Source organism: Danio aesculapii, chromosome 3 (genome assembly GCF_903798145.1).
Source record: "Danio aesculapii chromosome 3, fDanAes4.1, whole genome shotgun sequence".
NCBI lineage: Eukaryota > Metazoa > Chordata > Actinopteri > Cypriniformes > Danionidae > Danio > Danio aesculapii.
In genome coordinates, this window is record NC_079437.1 from 48570392 (window position 1) to 48592718 (window position 22327).

The window sequence follows — 22327 nt, forward strand, 5'->3', positions numbered from 1 at the left end:
TCAGTGTCTTCACATGAGTGTGTGTGCTGTGTACTGGGCTTTGAAAGTGTAAGGCTGTGAGCAAACACTGACCCATTAGCGGAGATACAGCAAAATAATATTATGGTTCCCATTCCTGTTCCTGTTTAAATAAATATTTATATAATATGTAGCGGCGACGCATTGGTGCAGTAGGTAGTGCTGTTGCCTCACAGCAAGAAGGTTGCTGGTTCGAGCCTCGGCTGGGTCAGTTGACGTTTCTGTGTGGAGTTTGCATGTTCTCCCTGCGTTCGCGTGGGTTTCCTCTGGGTGCTCTGCTTTCCCCCACAGACCAAAGACATGCGGTACAGGTGAATTGGGTAGGCTAAATTGTCCATAGTTTATGAGTGTGTGTGGATGTTTCCCAGAGATGGGTTGCGGCTGGAAGGGCATCCGCTGCGTAAAATCGTGCCGGATAAGTTGCCCAGATTAAAAAAGGGACTAAGCCGAAAACAAAATTAATGAATAAATAATATGTAGCACTCTCATTATTACTATTATTAAGATATTTTAAAATCAGTGACCATTCATTAAGAAAAAAGAAAAGAAAGGATCAATATTTATATTTGATCCTTTTGATGAATTGCCTGTATTGAAAATATAGATAGTTTATCGATACCGCCCACCCCTACTCGAGTCCTACCTCCCCCAAAATTAGGTTAAAAAATGTTTGATTGCTTGGTGGCCCAACCAATTATTAATTTTAGGGAGCAAACACTTTTTCACACACTTTTTATTTTGTTTTAGTAATAAAAACCTTCATTTCGAAAATGCTTGATTTGTTTACTTGTGTTTTTTTTTTTTTTGACAAAAATGCAAAAATTGACTAATAAATGTTACTTAAGAAGCAACACATTTTATCTCGCACCACTGGGCATGTTAGTTTCCAGTAAGACATTTTTAAGTCTATAATCAGTTATACTGTTTTATTATTAATAAATGTATGTTATACTCACAGATAAGACCAGCTGTAGTCCCATGTCTTTGGTCTCCAGTCTTCTGGACCCAGCTGGACTGCCAGCTGGAAAGCTGTGGTGAACATCATATGTGCAACCATCCCAAAAAGACCTGGAGTGCAGAAGAATTACAGAGCACTAAGAATTAGCCTAAGTATGAGTTTCAGTATAATGATTGAAAGTTTAAAAAACAACTTGTATGTAGTATTATTACATTCTTGTACCATTCATTATATTGCAAGAACTGTCAAAATTACTTGTACTAGAATTTTAGAATAGATTGAATTGGCAAATCATTCAAATGATTGCTTAGCCAAGTACAGCAAAATCTTACAGTTGTATTTAACAAATCTAAATTATGACATTGTTTTAGGGCGTATTAGTTTATAGATAAGCTTAAAGGGTCAGAAATGGTCAGCATTGTTTTTAGCTTTGTCAGCTTCAGCGTTCAGATTTCAGTTTTATTTAACTTTACATTAAGAGTTAAAAGATTGTACAAATGCACATCACAATATACCATAGCATGTGACCAAATGAGTGCATAATTTGTATATTACAAACAGCCATGAACATTCTGAACATTATGATTTAACGCAAAAATAAATGCAGAGCTGATTGTATTTTTACTTTGCATCAAAACATGAACATGTTGTGTCTTTTATATATGTTAATGCTTTTTTGCCCTGTTTACACAGGCTGTTTGATTAGTTCAAGCAAGGAATACATGATGACAGACAGTTTAATAATTAGACACAGAAATGCACACCCAAGGTGGTAAAGTCATTATACCTCGTTAGATTGTTATTTTTTGATTCTTCAATGGACCATAGCCATTTTTTCAGCTTAAACTGTTACAGATCTGGCATGAACTAACGCGCGAATGAAACAAAGTGATCTTGCATGGCCACGACATATGGTGCAGTAGCACGGAAAGACGGTCTAGCAAACAAAGACATGAACAGTAGGGGGCAGTCGTGTACTGTAACGCACTGTATTGAAGCCGGAGCATTCTTTACGCATCGTTATAACCTAGAACACTACTTTATATATATATATATATATATATATATATATATATATATATATATATATATATATATATATGGTATACATATATTACAGTAAAAATCAGGGCCGGTGTGGGACTCCTTTCCATCTGGTTCTCAGCCATGACAGTTCAAGCCTTTTAATATGTTTTCATATCGTTAATCAAATTATGCCAAATGCGCGGTGACTAGCGCAGCTCAATGGCGTCCTTGGTAGAGCATCTGCTCTCAACCAATAGGTCACCGGTTCGAAAATGGCTTAGTATACAACCATCAAACAAAGTTTAGTTTTATTATTACTGATAGTTTGTGAATCTTTATTGGCCATTTGGCTCTTGAAAACAACAGTCGCACACCCTCCGATCTCCCCGTTGTTAAAAACCACTGAGGCTACGTTTACACAGGTCCGGATAAATTTGAAAACGGAGTTTTCGGTTTAAAACGGTTTAGTCGTTTTCCTAAAGCTTGCCATCCACACTGAAACGACTGAAAACGCTGTCCCCCTTGCACTCCCCTTCATCTCACCCAAAGACTATAGAATATCTTAAAGGGACTTTGATTTGATCTCACACGGGTCAAGTGTGCGGCTACCTAGTTAACCTCGAACTCAAGGGGTATTTTATTCACTGTAAGTAAAACGATTCTCTTTAATGTAGTTCGGTGGTTCTCAACGAGGTGTGCGGAGAGAAGGGGGCACAAATTGTATTAAGAGCCCTTTTTCCTTCTGGAGAGAAAGTGCCCTTTTTTCTATTACTTTTTTAAAATAATAATATAGGCCTATGTGTATGTGAGTGTGTGTTCAATATGAGGGCAGCTTTCCCTGTCATACACCGATTTTAGTAATACACTGTATATACACCGATTTTTAGAAATAGCTAATTGTTTTTTTTTTTTTTTTGATTATTCAGCCTTTTGGTAAACCATTAGAGAAATTAAAAATTAATTATAATCTTGCGACTTCTGGGTCCCACTTGAAAGGACGCTTAGCGTACTTTTAAGGGCGCTTACAACATACTGGTTATGTGTAGTTCTAAATCTGGCAAACGGCCCTGTAATAGCAAATATAATTTACTCAACTAAACGAACGGCTTCCCGCTTTTCAGAACAATAAAGCATATATTAGCTTAGATGACTGGCAATAATTAATAGATATAGTTCAAAAAGTTATATAGTTTAATAGTTCAATATTGTTGTTTACCTAAAAAAAAAAAGTGGTAAACCTGATCTGTTAAGTCGCTTGAGATGGAATGTAGTTTAGCGCAAAACATTTTTTTTAAGATTCGTTAAAGCCATTAATGTCCTTTTGCGGCCAATGACCGTCATGTTCCGAGTGACTCTGCTGAAACAAATGAAGCAAAACTCTACTCAAAATGATTTATTTATAAGTAATAATAAATGTATAGCATATTTTCATTTATACAAAAACAATGAATATGCTGCATTCCAGTGTGACCACCCTGACGCTCCACCACAGTCGAAAGAACTTCTGTTTATAAAATTGTTGCATGCCGTTGCTGTAAGTTCCTCAAACCAGAATTTATTTATGGCAGCAACTAAGTCAGACTTTGTTGTTGGTTTTGCTACTTTCCGAATATAATCTTTGAGAGCATGCCACACCATCTCAATCGGATTCATGTCCAGGGACTCAGCGGGAGTTTTAATCCAGTTTATACCCTCAGAAAAAAATGACCTTGCTTGCAGCAGTGTGTTTTGGATCATTGTCCTGAAAAAAACGGTGATGTACCCCGAAGTTTTTCTTAATGTATGGAGCAGCAGTTTCTTTTATAATTTCATTTTCGAAGAAAGTCCGGTCCATTATTCCCTCGAATATTGCAATCGGTCCTGGACCCTCTCTGGATATTGCTCCCCAAACATGAACTTTTAGTGGATGTTTTGGCTTTGGTTTAGACACGTGTCTTCCACTCTTACGAAAGGACATAGTGGCAAAGCGATCCAAAGCCACTGTCGTTTCATCGGTAAAAATGACATCGTGAAATGTCTCTTTCTCATCAATCCATTTTTGGGTTTGTTGGAGACGTATTTCTTTATTTTTGTCTCTGATCATAGGACAATGCTGAGTTTTTTCATACATCCACCCAAGCTTTTGCCTTATTTTCCGAATAGATCGCTCGCTGATTTCCACTCCGTGGTCATCCCATAGCTTTTTTTTAACGTTACTTGATACCAGTTCATCATTCTGGTGGGTGATTTTCTCCACTAATTTGATAATGTGGTTGGAAAAAAGGCAAAATGTTACATTTGTTAAAAAATTGTAGACATATTATGCATATTTAAAACTTAACACCATGCTGAGGATAACTTACTTTTTTATTTTGCGAGGATTAGGCTTTCGCGATGTTCGCTCTTTGAAATGTTGTCTGATAGTGCTCAGTGTAGCGTGTACACCAATGGAATTGAAATGTCTATGTATTTCACGAGTCGAATGTCCAGCAGAGCGCATTACTCTGATGTCTTGGGAATGCAGCTTGTTGATCTTAGTCATTTTGACTGGCATTTTGTGTGGCCGGACCGTTTTTATTCGCTAAGGAATCAGTCAGGGGTGTGGGCTAATGGTTTGTCAATGTTCAGAGGAAGCGAAATGTTTGTGAATAGCAGGGTGGGGGTTTGGTTTAATGCCCTCTTCGTTCCCCTAAAATGTCAACCAAATCATGAAAAAATAAACTTTTGACCAAAACAACAAAACCTAAATTTAAATTTACTCATTAAGGTGTATATTTTATTGTTATGATGTGTTGAATTTTTAAGGAAATTGGTTTGTTTATGCATGAAATATGAGAATTGCCAATGGTAAATTTCATTATCATCTAACCACATTTCGTGCTTTCAAAAAAGGGGTTAAATATGTCCATGCTAATTATGATCGCAAACTCATCTTAGGTCTTTGCTTTAAACAACCACGATTTTGCGTTACGGATGTGATCATTTTTGAACTCCCTTTAATATACGCCAATGACTAGCGCATATTTGTTCACTATGATGCTGTATTACAATTAACTTACATTACTTAACATCCATATGTTATATCAAGAACTGAACATTTCAGTTAACTATAAACCACTTTAGTAACATTTCAGAAATAAATGTTTAATAAAGAGAACATAAAATATATTGTCATAATCTTGGCGCATAATGTTGGTGTTTTGGCGATGCAGCACCTTGTGTTGAAGCACTTCTTGTTTATTTTGTAGATAGGCTAACTGACCGTCAAATAATAGATCAAATAGTTAAGATACAATTTATGCCAAACTAGGAATGCTGGTTTCGATTCATTTTGCCAACCAACAACCGCTGGTTAAGCGAATATTTACCGTTAACAGATTAATATAAAAATATTATTTAATAAAAAAACATTGACGTGCCTATTTTGTCTGACACATTAAATATTGCATTTTAAAATACTGATTTAGGTTATTTAACATGCGAACAGCATACAGAACGAGCATCTTCACGCACCTGCAGTGTTTTTTTTTTTTTTCAGCAGCATAGAAAAACATTATAAACTAACAAAAATAATAAAATAAATCCTGCTCTAGATCTTTTTCACTTAAATGACAAATTAAGATTGCAAAACGAAAACATTGACCGAATCATTTTTAAGAACCGGCATAGGCTGTTTGTCCAATTGTGTTTTTTTTTTTTTTCGTCAATTAAAAATATTAGGCTACCTCAAATAGATTGCTTTACAGAAAAACCTCCATGCATTTGGTCTTTCCCACTGCTCAAAATGCAAAGGCTACAGCAGAGTTTTCATTTCATTCAGAGCATAAATATGTTTTTTTATTTTATTCATTAAATAACTATTTATAAAGATAAACTATCAAAGCAACACAATTCATTTCCAAGCCTTTTATCCAAAATCTAAGCACTTTTCAAACCTTGAAAATAGACTATAGCCAACATTAAAATTAAAACATTTTCAAAGATTTCCAGCACCCGGCACTTGCGCTTGTATGCTTATTAAAACTTTTTTACAGACGGCAAAACAAGAATAAAATCTTGATACTGATCTAAGCTTTAACTAAAGGAGTATAATATTTGTTAGAAAATCGGACCTGCAGCTGTAAATATTTCATTCAATATTTTACACAATTGGTTATAAACTATAGCCTAAAACAGCCTATAACATTAGTCCATCCATCGTGCATGCCTACAACCAATGAGTATTTTTTTCTATGCTTGTTTAGCATAGCCTACACAAAACTTTTCATAATAAAGCTTTCTCTCTCATCCTGGTCCTCTGTATGAACTTTTTGCAACCTGTCCTGAAGTGACTGGCGTCGAGAAAAAGAAAGCAAGCGCGAGTGGACAAATTAAACTATATATTCCATCGACTAACACATTAACTAGAATAAACTAAAATAAACTTTGTAATGAAATATTGCCATATCTGTGACACAACTAGATTTTGAATATTCTCCACGTAGACACGGTCTTGCGCACTAACAGTCGGGCAATGATTCAATTCAAGTTCGTCTGGAAACATTAACATCAGGAGCCCGATAGACATAGGCCTATTATAGCATGCAATGTAACTTTTTGTATAAGAGTAGGCTATATATATTTTAAATATTGCAACTTCCATGCAAATAAATTTTAATTAAAATAGCCAAAATAGACTTTCTATATTGTAAGAATTTGCATGTGGATTATTTGCATGGAAATTGAGTCAAATAGTCTAAGCACCATAAAGTCGTCGATTTCAAATAATAGGGCAATTTTTAAATCATTTCACACAATAACATTGATGGTGGTAATAAGCTATCAACAAAGATTTTTAGAACCATCATTTCATCCTTATCTGGTAGTTACCATGTTTGGTGCGAACTGGACATGTAGGTCAAGTGTGAACGGCTGCAAGTCATAGCAGAGAGCGTTAAGCCCAACCCCCACCCTTCCCTGTTCACGAACATTGTACTTCATGCTGTTCTGCTGATGGCCGAATTAACAATTCCTCAGGAATGTGTGTAGGTACAGAAAGTGGCAAAGCCAGGGATGAAACAAACATAGCAATCATCCATTTTTTTATTAAATAAATGAATAAATTGTTCTGCAGGCACGTGCAGCGAGGGGGGCTTTGGGTGTTGGATCTGCTGCCATTTTATCTGAACAGAAAGTGCTATTTTTTCTTGGGAAACTTATAGTTTTTTTTGTAAATGTATTATTATTTTTAATTACATTTTAATAACATAAAATGCTGGAGAACATTTTTGCGGAACAATCAATGGAGCATTAACACTCTAAACAGTTGCTTTATCCACAGCAGTTTGGTTTTAGAAAGAAATATTCCACAGAAATAGCTAATTGTTATCTGCTTGAAAAAATATAAGGGTCACTGGATAAAGATAGTGTGGTTGGGGCAGTGTTCCTGGACCTAAAGAAAGCATTTGACACGGTTAACCACAGTATCTTACTAAATAAATTAACAGAGTTCAAAATGTCAGCAGAAGCCTTACAGTGGTTTGGGTCTTATTTGGGTGGGAGACAGCAATGTGTGAGGGTCAATGGGCTAAATTCATCTGTGCGTTCTAACAATAATGCAGTACCTGAAGGGTCCGTTCTTGGCCATTTGTTGTTTACAATGTACATAAACGTTTTTCCAGATTGCTGCCCAGGGGTTGACTGCCAGTTATATGCGGATGACACAGTCATCTATGTGTCAGCTACTGTAACACGTGCCTGGCAGGTGAGCAACTGACCCAGGCTTTACAACACATTTCAAGATGACTTGAACTGTCTCATTTAACGTTGAATGTCAAGAAAACAGTTTTTCTGTGTTTTTCTATAAGAAATAGGCCTGTACGGGATACGTTTGAGGGGCTGATAAAAATAAAGTAATTACTGTAATAACTCTAGACATTCAAAATTAATATTTAATTAAAATAAGAAAATACAGTCTGGTTTGTATCATCAATGAATGCAAAAAATATATACAGACGCATCTATGCAACTCATTAAATCTGTAAGCCTGTCAATGTACAATCGACATTTTTATATGCTTTTATACATTTAAAAAAGGTTTGGTACATGTGTAGATTTATGTTGTGAGGCGATTATAATTAAGAAAAAATAAATAAAGGGCTACTCACTTTTCAGAACAATGTAACTTTTTAATTGTACTTTTTATTATTAAACCGACATGCATGCCATGCATAACATTTTGTTCAAGAGTATATACAATATATATTTTTTCTTTTAAATCAGAGGAAACGTTATTCTTTTGTTTCGTAAAAGTTCGTTGAGTCGGTCTCTTATCAGCTTCCAGTCACGGGCGGCAGGGAGGAATTTCCGACCAATAGCATCCGAGATCGCTTCTCGAACATTGTTTGGCAGTGCATTTTTTCCCCTGGAACCGTCAAAGTTTACGCAACCTGTCAAGCTCTGGTAGAGGTTAAGGGGAATTAACCTTTTAAACAAAAGCACCGCAAAACGATCTGCCCGAGGTTTCCCATCTGGTCCAGTTGAATCCAGGTACAGTTTACTCTCCGTCTCTACTGATATAAGGTTTAAACTTACATCTGGAAGGATAACTCCCTGCACAAGAGACCGGCGAACACCTTGATGACAACGAGAAGAGTTTCTTGGCGTTTCAGGCAATCTTAAATCAAACGTTGGCATCACGGAAGCGTTGTGCGTCGTGAGGGTGGGGCGAGGGTCGTGAGGCGGGGGAGAAAGTAGAGAATCTCGATGCGGCGTATTTACACAGTCAATCCTCGAAGTTGCCACCGGGTCAGTTAGGTCGGCTGGGTGGGTTAGGCCGAGATATGTCAACTCCATTGACGAAATGTCCGTTGGACGAGGTAAGGGTGTAGATGCATTGAATGGAATACCGAAGTCAGAATCACCCAGGTGCAGCAATGACGAGTGGTCTTCGGAGAATGTTGAAGGAATGACCGCATCTCATCTTTTAATGATGGAGGAGAGACTTAACGCTGTTTCAAGTCATTCAATGCTGCATGACTTTAATCTTGCGTCATAAACTTAATAAATAGATGATTTACCCAGACAGCACACATACGTTGGGCCGACGTCAACACGACGGCCCCTTTAATTCTAACATCTATATATGGTCGGCCAAACATACGCATGATCATTCGGTCGTGTCTTCTATTGTTCCAGCTCAACAAACGTCGGCTTTTCATAAGCACTTCATAAGCATAAGCTATTTGCAATTAGCCTAAAAAGACACTCCGAAATTGTCTTTTTTTCTCCCCACTCGCAGGGGCCCCTAGTGCGCACGGGCCCCTGGGCCTGTGCCCATAAGGCCCATTGGTTAATCCGGCCCTGTTCCAACCACACAGGTTTGCGATGGTGTTCGCGATTTTCTTTTTTATTTTAATTAATTAATTTACTTATTTATTTAAATATGGTTTCGGGACAAAGCAAATTGACGAACCATGTAACAACGGAACTGCGACCTTGGTTGGTCAAAGAGCTTGGGAAATGCACCCCAGAATGTTGTTCCATGCGCCACCTGGTGGTCATTGTATGCAGCGCAGCAATGTTTAAAAAAATCTGGAAAAAGCCACTGCAGGAGCTTGCGTGGCCATGCATGACGATTTGCATGGCAGTGCAGGAAAAAACGCGCATTAGTTCAAGCCAGATCTGTACCACACCCAAAGCTACTGTTCAAATATTGTATTTTAAGACATATGTCAGGATTTCCTAAAACTGCTCCAGTGTGTAGGACTAGTTTCTTACACGTTTCATCCAAAGTGATATGGAACTGTAATGAGGTTAAGCCTGAAAATCTTTAACAGTGCGTTTATCTGAAGATAAATGCACACCTTAAAGAATATTCATTAGCCAATCAGATCACATTTATGTCCAAGACTTGGGGTCTTAGAAATGTTTACAAAGAAAATACAAGGAATCCTTTTGATCAACAATCTATGAGCATGCACCTAATTCAAATTTGGGATTTCTTTTCAACTTGGATGGAAACCTAGCTAAAGACACATGAATAAAAAACAACAACACGTGTTCCCTGCCACTCCCTGTGACATTAACTTCAAAAAAAAAAAAAAAAAAAGAGTTTTCTGCTACAGTTAAATTTAACTGATGTTAACTAGGGCTGCCCCTAATAATCAGCTAATTGATGGTCAACCATGGATGAATTTCCCAAACAATGATGTAACTCATGTCTGAACAACCAAAGTGCCATGCATTGTTTGGGAAATGTACGATATTGTAACAAGTGTTACTGTGATTGCTTTAAAGCAAATCCAACATTGAACCATGTTAGTTATTACATAAAAGAATTCTTAATGACATTCTAAACAGGGTGAAATAACAGTTTAGAGAAAATCTGCATTCAATTATTATTTTTTGGACAAATTATATAGTTTTTCAGGGGTGCCGCAGTGGCACAGTGGGTTGTGCTGTTGCCTCACAGCAATAAAGTTGCTGGTTCGAGTCTTGGCTGGGCCAGCTGGTGTTTCTGTGTGGAGTTTGCATGTTCTCCCTGTGTTGGCGTGGGTTTCCTCTGGGTGCTCCGGTTTCCCCTACAGTCCAAAGACATGTACAATAGTTGAATTGGGTAAGCTAAATTGTCTGAAGTGTATGTGTGTCAATGAGCATGTATGGCTGTTTTCCAGTGATGAGTTGCAGCTCAAAGGACATCTGCTGTGTAAAACATGTGCTGGATAGGATGGCAAAACTCACATATCATTCAGACATATGGTCAAATAATGATGTATGTCATTTATTTATTATGAACTTCTTATATATATATATATATATATATATATATATATATATATATATATATATATATATATATATATATATATATATATATATATATATTAGTGGTGGGCCGTTATCTGCGTTAACGTGCTGCGTTAACGTGAGACTCCTGATGCGCAATAAGAAAAATATCAGCATTTATCTATTCTCAAAGTTGGGTTGGGAGCTGGGTCTATTCTATGCAAGCTATGATGACTTTCACCTTCATATGTTAGCGCAGATGTATACCTGACCAGTGAGCCGTCTGACAAAAAAGTTTCCTTCTGAATCAAATCAGCAGGATGCCTGACTTTAACTGCAGTTCGGCAGTTTCACTTTAACTCATGAACATTTCATTTATGCCCCCTGGATGTACTGGGTTATCAGATGCAAATAAGGAGTAAGGACTGGTGAGAGTGTTACGGAATTTAATAAACGCATGCCAAATGGAAAGAAAAAAACTTCTGCATTTTGCTATGTTTGTTTGTGTGTGTGTGTGTGTGTGCGCGGCCCTTTACTGACAGCCGCATGTGTGGATCTTGTCAGAAAATGTGGCAAAAAGTCCTTAATGATAGTAATAGTTTGATTGTGGCGTTTACTTCAATAATGCCACTAATATCTGCATACTCCATGTCTTAATTCAATTTCTGTTAGTTCAGTTATGACTTTAGTCAGATTAAGGTGATCAAAAATCGCTGTTTCGAGCTTATGTAGGTCTAAAGTTCAAAATTCATGTTTAACTGAATAAACACAAGTACAAGTACCTAGTAAACACAAGTACATCTTATTGAACATCATTTATTTTCATCACTAATTATCATAGTAGAACAATTTCTCAAACATTTTGTGATGCATTTTGGAAATAGTAGATGAGCCCCTGGTCTAATTTGTCACCTAGCTTGAGAAACCTGTTCTCAAAGACTTATTATTTGGGTAGCACACATATTTTGAATGCCTTTGGCAGAATTCAAATGAGCCATTTTAATCTAGATTAATTTCGAGACTAATCTATAAAAAAAAAATTAATCCATAATATATATATATATATATATATATATATATATATATATATATATATATATATATATATATATATATATATATATATATATATACAAAAAAAAACCTGTCTATATCTTTCTACACCAACAGGTGGCAGTAGACTTGGCAAACATGTCTGATAATCCACTAATCCATATAATTTGCAAATGTTTGAGAAATGTAGCGAAATTACATGCTGGCCTCTTTGTGTTCTTTCTTGACTTGTTTACTTGCTACATCACTTTAGTTTTTGATCTCACACTCTGAATGGTTTCTGAATCAGAGAACTCTCTTCAGCTGATAACCGATGACGATTCTACAAGCTGAACCAGGTTAACTTGACTCAATGTTAACCTGACGATGCTGACCAATGGCCTGATGAAGCCCAATGGCTGACCATTGGCTTGGTGTGTCCCAATCTTAACTACGGCTTTAGAGGTGTAGTTGCAACCACACAAGTTTGTGAATTTTCATTGGAACAATGGATTCGAGAGACACCAAATCGCTGAATTAAGTTTGTAACAATGAAACTTGTGACCTTAGTTGGCTAATGATGGTTGTTGAAAATGTACTCCAGAACAGGCTAGGTCGATTTAGTTTTTGTTGGCTGGTTAGTCACAGAAAAAATAAAACAGAATGTGAAGCAATCAGGGAACTTGTCCACGGAATTGTTTTTGCACTGCAGAAATGTAAGCTGAACGCTGGCAGCATAGCTAGGTGCTAAGCCTGTGTTTTACACTCAGTGTTGAGCATGCAGTTTACTTTAAAAAGATTTGACAGTAGGAGAAGTGCTCAGAGCTGTTTTAAGTGCTCCTATTTTTGCAAAACAGATACACTCTGGTGGACACAGACCCTCAGTGACAACTTGTTAAGCGGATCTGGCCATTTCACCTGTTAATAATGTTGGGAATGGGAAGGAAATCGAAAGTGTGTGATCCGTGCCTTTCACATCTACTCCACATACTCCACAATGTGTTGGCAAACTTGTGTTGCTTTTTCATAATATGCAAAAATAAAATAAAAGGGCAAATTATGATAGAGTTGGTCAGTTATAATTGTTGATATTTTAGAAATGTTCCTGTATCCAGTATATATATTCATACATTCATTTTCTTTTCGGCTTAGTCCCTTTATTAATCTGGGGTCGCCACAGCGGAATGAACCAGCAACTTATCCAGCATATGTTTTACGCAGCGGATGCCCTTCCAGCTGCAACCCATCACTGGGAAACATCCACACACACTCATTCACACACATACACTATGGACAATTTTAGCGTACCCAATTCACCTGTACCGCATGTCTTTGAACTTGTGGGGGAAACCGGAGCACCCGGAGAAAAGCCACACGAATGCAGGGAGAACATGCAAACTCCACACAGAAATGCCAACTGACCCAGGCGAGGCTCGAACCAGCGACCTTCTTGCTGTAAAATTCAGCTTTGACCATGTCTTCTGGCAGGTGGTGATGTGCATTGAGTATGCTAGTGAGCGTTCATTAGTTCACTGGGATTAGTGAAATCATAGAGAAAGGGGAGGGAGGATTGTCTCTACTGGCCATGTCACATCCCAAAACCCCTAACCCCTACACCAATCCGATTACAGTGCAAACCAAATCCCCACGCTGCTGGGGACCAGAGCAGAGAGGAAGAGTCCTAGCCAGCCAGCCATAAACACACATTTACTGTACCAAAACACATTTTAAAAAACAAAAAAGAAAGAAGTGATTTTTAAATTTACTTTGACTTGTATTTCGTTGTATTTATTTTATTTTTTTCTTAAATAAGCACGAATTCCAATTTTGGTTCTTGCAACACATTTCAAAAAAAGTTGGAACAACAAAGCATTTTCCAATTTGTAATTTTGCAATCCCTTTTCACAACATTTAAAATATGCTTACAGATGGGGCCATTAAAAATTGCACATTTTTTACTACAGCTCACCTCGTTTTGTTCTGGAGTCAGCCGCAGCACGCTGTCTCAACCTCTCCATGGAATTAAAATAAATGTGTTGTGCTTCACAGAACATCCACCAGGTGGGCGCATCGAACAACAAACTCAACTGTATAGAATACATCACAATCTTGTTTTAAAATATGCAGGTTTACATTTTTACCATTATTTTGATCATGGAATTATTTTATATTTAAGATAGATAAACTATATATATATATATATATATATATATATATATATATATATATATATATATATATATATATCAGGATAACTTTAACCCTGTTTTTCCAAAACTTAATTCAAAACTTACTATTATAAAAAAAAAATTAAGTCATCAGAATGAGGGTTGTGGTAGCCTCTAGTTAACTAGCTTTTGCTACGGAGTCTGTGAATCTGTCACTTATCTTGGTGTTTCTCAGCATACAGTACTCTACGTGCCTTTAATTTCTCACAGCTACTCCACACGTGTGCTGGACGGTGATCAAATGACAAGTGCTTTGATGTCATGAACAGAGGTGGTCACTGCACAAATCATGCCAGTCAGTCACAGGTAGTTTAAATTAAATTACATTTAAATTAAAACCCAGATACAATCCTAATCTATGTTAAGTATTCTTATGTCTTTGGTTTTAGTTCAGTATGTCAATAAAATTAGGCCTATACTGTACAGATCTATTTTAAATACTGTAGAAAGTGATTCCAACATAAAAGTAGAATGGAAAATAAATATTGTTTTTCCCCCATATTTTTTGGGACAAATGATTCTGGAAAAATATTAGATTTTTTTACTGAGAAGACAATGAGTCCGTGTTGCAAAGATGAATTTCCTGACTCGCCATATCCAAATGCACCTTTAATGATTTTTACATATGATTATTTTATAATAAAAAAGCTTTTGTTTTCATTTTTTTCTTATGATTTAGGTCAACACGGTGGCGCAGTAGGTAGTGCTGTTGCCGCACAGCAAGAGGGTCAGTGGTTCGAGCCTCGGCTGGGTCAGTTGGCATTTCTGTGTGGAGTTTGCATGTTCTCCCCACGTTGGCTTGGGTTTCCTCTGGGTGCTCCAGGTTTACCCCACAAGTCCAAAGACATGCGGTAAAGGTGAATTGGGAAGCTAAAATTGTCCGAAGTGTATGTGTGTGAATGAGAGCGTAAGAGTGTTTCCCAGTGATGGAAGGGCATCTGCTGGATAAGTTGACGGTTCATTTCGTTGAGGCAACCCCAGATTGATAAAGGGACTAAGCTGAAAAAAAAAATGAATGAATGATATATATATATCAAGTTATTTCATGTTCAAGCGTTCCTGTCCTCCTGTTTCAAATATGTATTATTTTATTAAACAAAATGATAGGTTATTTTGTTTGGATATTTAATGCATATTCAATATTTGAATATTTTTATGCTTAAACTATTGAAGTATATATATATATATATATATATATATATATATATATATATATATATATATATAAGAAGCGCAGCACCATGTGGCAATGCACGGGGACTTATTGAATAAGCACTTCTGGCCGGGCGCTTCCGGTGATTTTTGGCACTAGTCTGTGGCACCTGACGGCGTTTACCTTTCACTTACGCTTAAACAACTAAATGAATGCTCAGGTCTATTTAACTGACTACATTTTAGTTAAAATACATGATCAATGAGAACATTATCGGTGGCTGAAAGTACTTCCCTGTATATGGCTTGCGCTGCTAAGTAACCAATCAGCTGGCCACTGAGGAATGTGCGCCTCTCTACGCAGGCTTCTCTGAGAGAAAAGAATAGCATTTTAAAGACATGGCACAACATTGCACCTCGTCCACTGTGCAACAGGCGTTACACTTTGCATTGTACAAATATCAGACTGTCCTCTTTGCAGCATGACAAACAACCATTAAGAGCTTTATTTTGACGATCCATGCGCAAAGTGCAAAGCGCAGGGCACAAACGCATAAAGGGCGTGTTAGAATCCACTTTTGCTAATATAAGGACGGAAAAATCCGCTTTGTGCCGTGGCGCATGGTCTAAAAGGGTTGAGCTTATTTTCTTAATGAGTTATAGATGTGTTTTGAAAATAAACCAATCAGAGTCTCATCTCCCATTCCCTTTAGGTGTCAGTCTCGCATTTGCTATTTACCAGACGGACTTTGTAAGTGTAAAAACTGAACCCTTCACAAAAGAGAAAACAGTTAAATAGAGCATCTACAGCGTGAGAATGAGAGATGAGCCTCCTCATTGTTTACTTTCGCTTTCACTCTCGTGGATAGGGAAACTTCTTGTACCACAGACATCCATTAGCCTATACATAATACATTTTTTTTGTTAAGCGCAAAGATTTGTTTCAAAACTATTTCTAAATTCATTTCTAATTTCCAGCAAATGAATAAATGAAAAATAATAACGAAGTGTGTTAAAAAAAACTGAGTTATATCCTAATACACATGCTATGCCCCATTTGGTCTAAAATCTGACAGGTGGGCAAATCTAAGCTTGTTTTTAATTAAACAAAATTAAAATATGCACATAATAAATAATACTGCTAATGATGATAACATTATACAAAAGCAAATTGTTATTAATAAATTGAAAAAGCCCCACGAGATGAAGAAGGCATGAAAGTATGTTTTTTTATATTTATGTAGGCTAGAAAATATTATGTTTTGTAATATTATAATCCTTTATATTTATATCATATATATATATATATATATATATATATATATATATATATATATATATATATATATATCCTTATTTTATCATATATATATCCTTAATATTTGAATTATGCGTATTGCTAACATCCTGTTTGTATTAAGCAATGTGTAAGCGAGGCGCACAACTAACGCACTGGAGAATAGACCGGCTTTGTTCTGGTCTACAGAACAGTCTATTAAAGTTTCTCAAAATAGCAACGTGTCAGCAATGCACCTCAAGGCGCTTCCTTTTTTAGGACCTATGGGTGCACATATGAGCGCAAATGCATTTGCTATTTAAACAGCGTGGCACAAAACGTCAAAACAACTCTTGCGCCAAGCTAAAACTAGCAAACAACAAATGCGTTGCGCCTTAGAGAGAGGAATATGGGGCGGCTTGTGTCAAGAAATTTGATTGATGACGGCCACGCCCCTTTTAGGCGGGACTTCCGGTTTAAGCCCCGCCCCTTTTTAATATACATTTAATAATTCCGGTAATTAGATTCTTATCAGTTTAATTAAAATAATAATTCCGGTAATTAGATTCTTATCAGTTTAATTAAATGAATAATTCCGGTAATTAAATTATAATTCCGGTAATTAAATTATAATTCCGGTAATTAAATTATAATTCCGGTAATTATATTCTTATCAGTTTAATTAAATTATTATTAATTCCTGTAATTAATTCTTAATTGTAATATTAATTTAAAAATAGATATTATAATATTAATAATTAGATTTTAATCAAATGAAATAAAATATATCAACCGTTATTAAAACCATATTTTAATTATTGTACTACATTATATTATATTTTAATTATTGTACTATATTATATTATATTTTAATTATTGTAATATATTATATTTTAATTATTGCAATAAACTATTATAATTATATACTATTATACACTATTATATTATACTAATATATTATATTATATTATATTATAATATAATTAATAAACTATTAGTATTTCCCATGTGGTCTTGCCTGCGCTCTGGTATGACCATACTGGCTCAATGTGCGTCTCTGTGTATGTGTGTGTGTGTGTGTGTCTCTGGTAGGGGTGTGGGCCTGGCTCTGACTGTGTGTCTGTCTTGGTAATTTGAAGACGGTTGAAGACTGCTTGTGAAAGATAGAAGACATATCTGATGACTGTTACAATGCAATTGCTATATGCTACTATGTGATAAGAGAACGTAATGGTTGCGCTTGTTTAATAAACGCGAACGTCCGCTTACATGGCTATCAGTCAGTGTGGCTCTTACCGGCTGTTTAGGCATGGGTGTGTCTGTGTGTGTTTGTGTGTGTGTGTGAGCGATGATAAGGTAAACTTATCCTTTAGACAGCATCCCGTCAACTATTTGTGAAAGATTTATATCAGATATGGAACATATATCTGATTGCATGAGGTGGGTGTCTCCTACTAAATACTATATGTTGTTAGGTGATTAGAAACTGTGTTGATATTGCATATCTATATATTCACATGCAGCCAACTGTGTGCATGTGTATGCCTGGGTCTGGTTGTGTCTGCTTGAATTCACGACACAGTATTTAATGAATCAGCCTTTATTATTGCTCATTAATAGGTTATGTTGTTTTCACTTTATTACTACATTAAACTAATACATATTTTAAGACAGACAAAAGACCATCAGTCATATCGTTTTAATGTATCTTTTATCGAAACTATCTAATTAAAATATATTTACAATATTAATCCAGCAAATAACAAATCTTAATATGTATTGACGACAAATTAGCAGACCTTGTAAAACTATTTATCTAAAAATGTAATGTTCTAAACTGTTGGTTGAAAAACACAGATGTAAATTCCAGTTGTCTTTGTGATTAATGAAAAGTTTTATTATGAAAAACATTTTAAACTGAATGTTTTTCTTTTGACTAACACATTTTCAATATATTTACATGCATGATCTGTATTTTATGGCACACATTGTAGTATAATTAATCTAAAAACGTAATGTTTTGCACACTGGTCATCACTAGTGTAGATTTGAAAATAAATGATTTAAAATTAAAGATTTACTAAAGGTCTTATCAGTCTTTAGACAGTATTGTTATTTCTGTTTCAAAAGGTAAATAAAAGGTATTGTACTGCTCACAATTGAAGCCAAGCAACTTAGTTACGGAATTTTAGATTCAAACTGATCTGAATTCATTGAAAATACTTGATAATATAAAGAGAAATATAGAGATTATTCCGAATATAAAACAAAAATATAAACATAAAATGATTTTTAGTTTATCTAAAAACAGTACAGCTCCATCCCTTAGTTACCTTTACTTAATGTTATACAGTAAAATGTATTAGTTTATCTACTGGATCCACCATTTATATGTTCACATAACAGTGTTAAATCAAGTAAGCCTACACATTTGTCAAAATAAGTCAAGTTTAAAGGTAGTTCTTGAAAGTAGACAGAGCAAATGATGCTTTTCTTTTACCATTAGATTTAGATGAATTAAGATTATTGATACTACACACATTTTGTAGTGAGTGTATATGTTTCTTTAAATTGAAGGTTTTTCATTGACATACACATTTTCAACTGAACAATCTAAAATCGAACAATGTTTATTTTTTTTCACTCTGAATATAAACGTTATCACACGGAAAAGTGATGTTTAAAAAACTATTCATTTAACTTAACGCATGACTAGAGTTTTGTTTTTACAAGCCAGAAACATTGAGCTAATTCAAGCTTTTGATTTTGCACTCTGTTGCACTTTTTCAACACAAAATGTAAGCTTTTTATGCATCTGCTAAAAATCTGTAATTTTGAGCCACTGTCAGAGTTTGTAAGTTACAAAGCATACATGTTTTTAAAACTGTCAGTTCTCAAAAGTTACTTAACGTTTCTTCTGGAGTTTTTAAGAACAACATTGCAGGGGCTTCGTCAAACATAAAGATACATTTCAAGCATTAGATTCATACTGACACACAAGCCTTTGTAAAATTTAAGAGAGAAAATCACTAAGAAAAAGATTAAAACAAGAATAGTTTCATTTGTGGGGAAAAAAGTGATAATATGAAATACATTGCTTACACCAATATGGTCTAATGGTTAGAATTTCTGGGTTTTATGATATGGGAATATTTTTTACCTCTAATGTGTCCCAAGTAACATTAATAACAACACTTAGCCACAGTTCCCCTTCATATGGGAACTTCAACGTGTGTCTGTTATTAAACAGACTTTTGGGAGTGCTTTAGACGACCAATCACATCTGAAGATAAGAAAACGGGCCAATGAAATGCCAATTGAATTGGCGGAGCTTAGCTCCACAGCTGAAACTGATGAGCCAATTAGGGCTATATCAGTCGGCTGCTGGAGCCAGCTCATCAGAATTGTTGCTTCAGACCCGATCTGAGACTGAAGAACCCTTCTGCTGAGCTGACTTCCAACATTGAAGAAAGCATTATTCTCACCAGTGCGAGGGAAGACGTTCTAGCGGCGGTCGAGCTGGGTTTCCCGTCCCCTTGGCGTTTCACTGGTGACCTGAAAGAGCAGTTTTTTAAAAGAGCAGAATTCCCTAAGAGAGCACACGGTCGTGCAGCGCGTCTTTTTAAAGATGTCGTTTCGACCGTGTGTTTCTGGATGCGGTGGTTTCCTCTCCCCGGATGACAGGCACGAGTACTGCGTCACATGCTTGGAGGTCCAACATGTTGATGCGGTGCTCGCGGACAGTTCTTGCCCGCATTGCGATGGCTTGACTGTTGCGCAACTGAGGTCGCGGCGAGCTCTTTTATTAGGGCAAGTCACCCCTGCTGCTCCCCGCCAAGCGGTTAGCACTCGGGCAGGCCTGAGGGTTACAGTGGGGGCTAATCCGTCGCCTTCGGGCCCGCGGACCCCTCGCTCCTCGTCAGTGCACTCTGTTTCTGCTTCGAGTGTTAGCGCTGGTCCATCCTCTGGGTTGGCCGCGCTCTCATTAGATGACACCGGGGACGTGATGTCCATCGCTGCATCGGAGGGCGGGCTGACATGCTCTGATGAAGATCCGGACCCCCTGCCACCCTCCGGGGTTATCAGTGAGGTTTCGGATCTGGAGTCGGACATGTTAGCCGTGTTATTCCGGGCTGCTTCGGCCGCGGGACTGGAGATGGCTTGTCCCCCAGAACCGGGGCCGGACCGCTTAGATGGGTGTTACGTGGGGGTGAAGAAGGCAAAGCCTTTTAGACCCCCCGTCCCCTTCTTCCCGGAGGTACACAGAGAGCTCACGCAGGCATGGAGGGCACATTTTTCTGCCCGGTCCTCGTGCGCTCCCGCTCTCACCTCCCTCGATGACGGAGCGGCCAGGGGTTATGAGGCGATTCCCCAGGCGGAGCGTGCTCTGTCCGCAGAGCTACTCCACTCGGAGAGGTCCGCCCTCACTCCCTTCCAAAGCGTGCAGGTTATCTGAGTCTCTCACGGCCAGAGCCTGTACTGCTGCGGGCCAGGCCACCTCCGCTCTGCACGCTATGGCCACCTATCAACGCTACCAAGCCGAGAAGCTGGCCAAGATGCAGGAGGGCGGTTCTCCCCCAGGCTTGCTGCATGAGCTCCGCACGGCAACCGATTATGCTCTCATGACTATTAAATCGGCTGCTCGTGCCCTGGGGAAGACGATGGCCACATAAGTGGTCCAGGAATGCCACCCCTGGCTGAGCTTGGCTATATGAGAGACGTTGACAAAGCTTGCTTTCTTAACGCTCCCGTATCCCAGGCCGGCCTTTTCGGCGACACCGTCGGGGAGTTCACCCAGGAATTCTCCGCGGTGAAAAGCAGTCCAAGGCGAGGGGTGAGGTCATCTATCAGCGGGCTCGAAAAACTGCTCCTCCCGCTGCCCCTTCCGCTGCGGTTGCTCTTCGCCGAGGGCGTCCACCCGCGGCTTCATCTGCTCCGCTTTCGCTGCCCGCTCCGGCCAGGCGGCAATGCCGAGCCTCCCGCGGGACTGCAACGCCCCCGCCCCAGGGCGCCGCTAAGTCCAGTAAACGGACCGCGAAGCGTTCCTGGGACGGGCCATTCGGAAAAGAGGGGACCTGCTCTTTCCTCGGTGGGGGGCCGAGGATTATTAAATCAGTCCACAACGACTTTAAACTCCTCGCTGCCGGCCCCTGGGCTGGCGGCAACCAAATTTCCAAAAGAGCAGTTTCCTCTCTCTCCGGATGCGCGAGCCCGAGTACTGCCAGTCTGGGACGCTCCGCCTTTCAGCTCGCAGCACCGGGACCCTTCGCCTCAGGCCCTCAGAGTGCAGCAGGACGGACTCCTTTCTCTCACTCTGGCCTCACCGCGGGATCCAGGAAGGAAGGTAAGAGAAATTCTCTTATTTTCAGCTCTTCCCCGGGACGCACCGCTTCCCGGGATGAGCACTCCCATCCCGAGCTGCCCCTCCGCTGGCACGTCAGTGATGGCTCCGATGGTGCCATTAGCGCGCGCTCTGCCAGCCTGGTTAGCGCTGCCCAGCGCATCGCGGTGGCTCATACGGACGGTCAGACTCGGCTATGCGATTCAGTTCGCTATTCGCCCTCCCAAGTTCACGGGTGTCCTTTTCACGAGGGTGATCCCCGTGAGCGCCCCTGTCTTGCGAGAGGAGATTGCGGTCCTCCTGGCGAAGGACGCAATCGAGCAGGTCCCTCCAGCCGAGATGGAGTCCGGGTTCTACAGCCCGTATTTCATCGTGCCCAAAAAAGAGCGGGGGGTTAAGACCAATCCTAGATCTGCGCAGACTGAACTGTCATTTATACTAAATGCTTTCAGAATGCTTACGCAGAAACGCTTGCTTCAGAGCGTCCGTCCACAAGATTGGTCTGCAGCCATAGACCTGAAGGACGCGTATTTTCATGTCTCTATTCTTCC

General features: G+C 38.3%; 1 protein-coding gene across 1 annotated transcript in view; it reads right to left on the reverse strand.

Annotated features, from left to right (window-relative positions):
• Nucleotides 1-22327, reverse strand: part of LOC130221602 (germ cell-specific gene 1-like protein) — a 219894-nt gene that overhangs the window by 95851 nt on the left and 101716 nt on the right. The window contains exon 4 of the mRNA XM_056454146.1: nucleotides 975-1086. Coding sequence (XP_056310121.1) covers nucleotides 975-1086 — 112 coding nt within the window. The remainder of the gene's footprint in view (nucleotides 1-974; nucleotides 1087-22327) is intronic.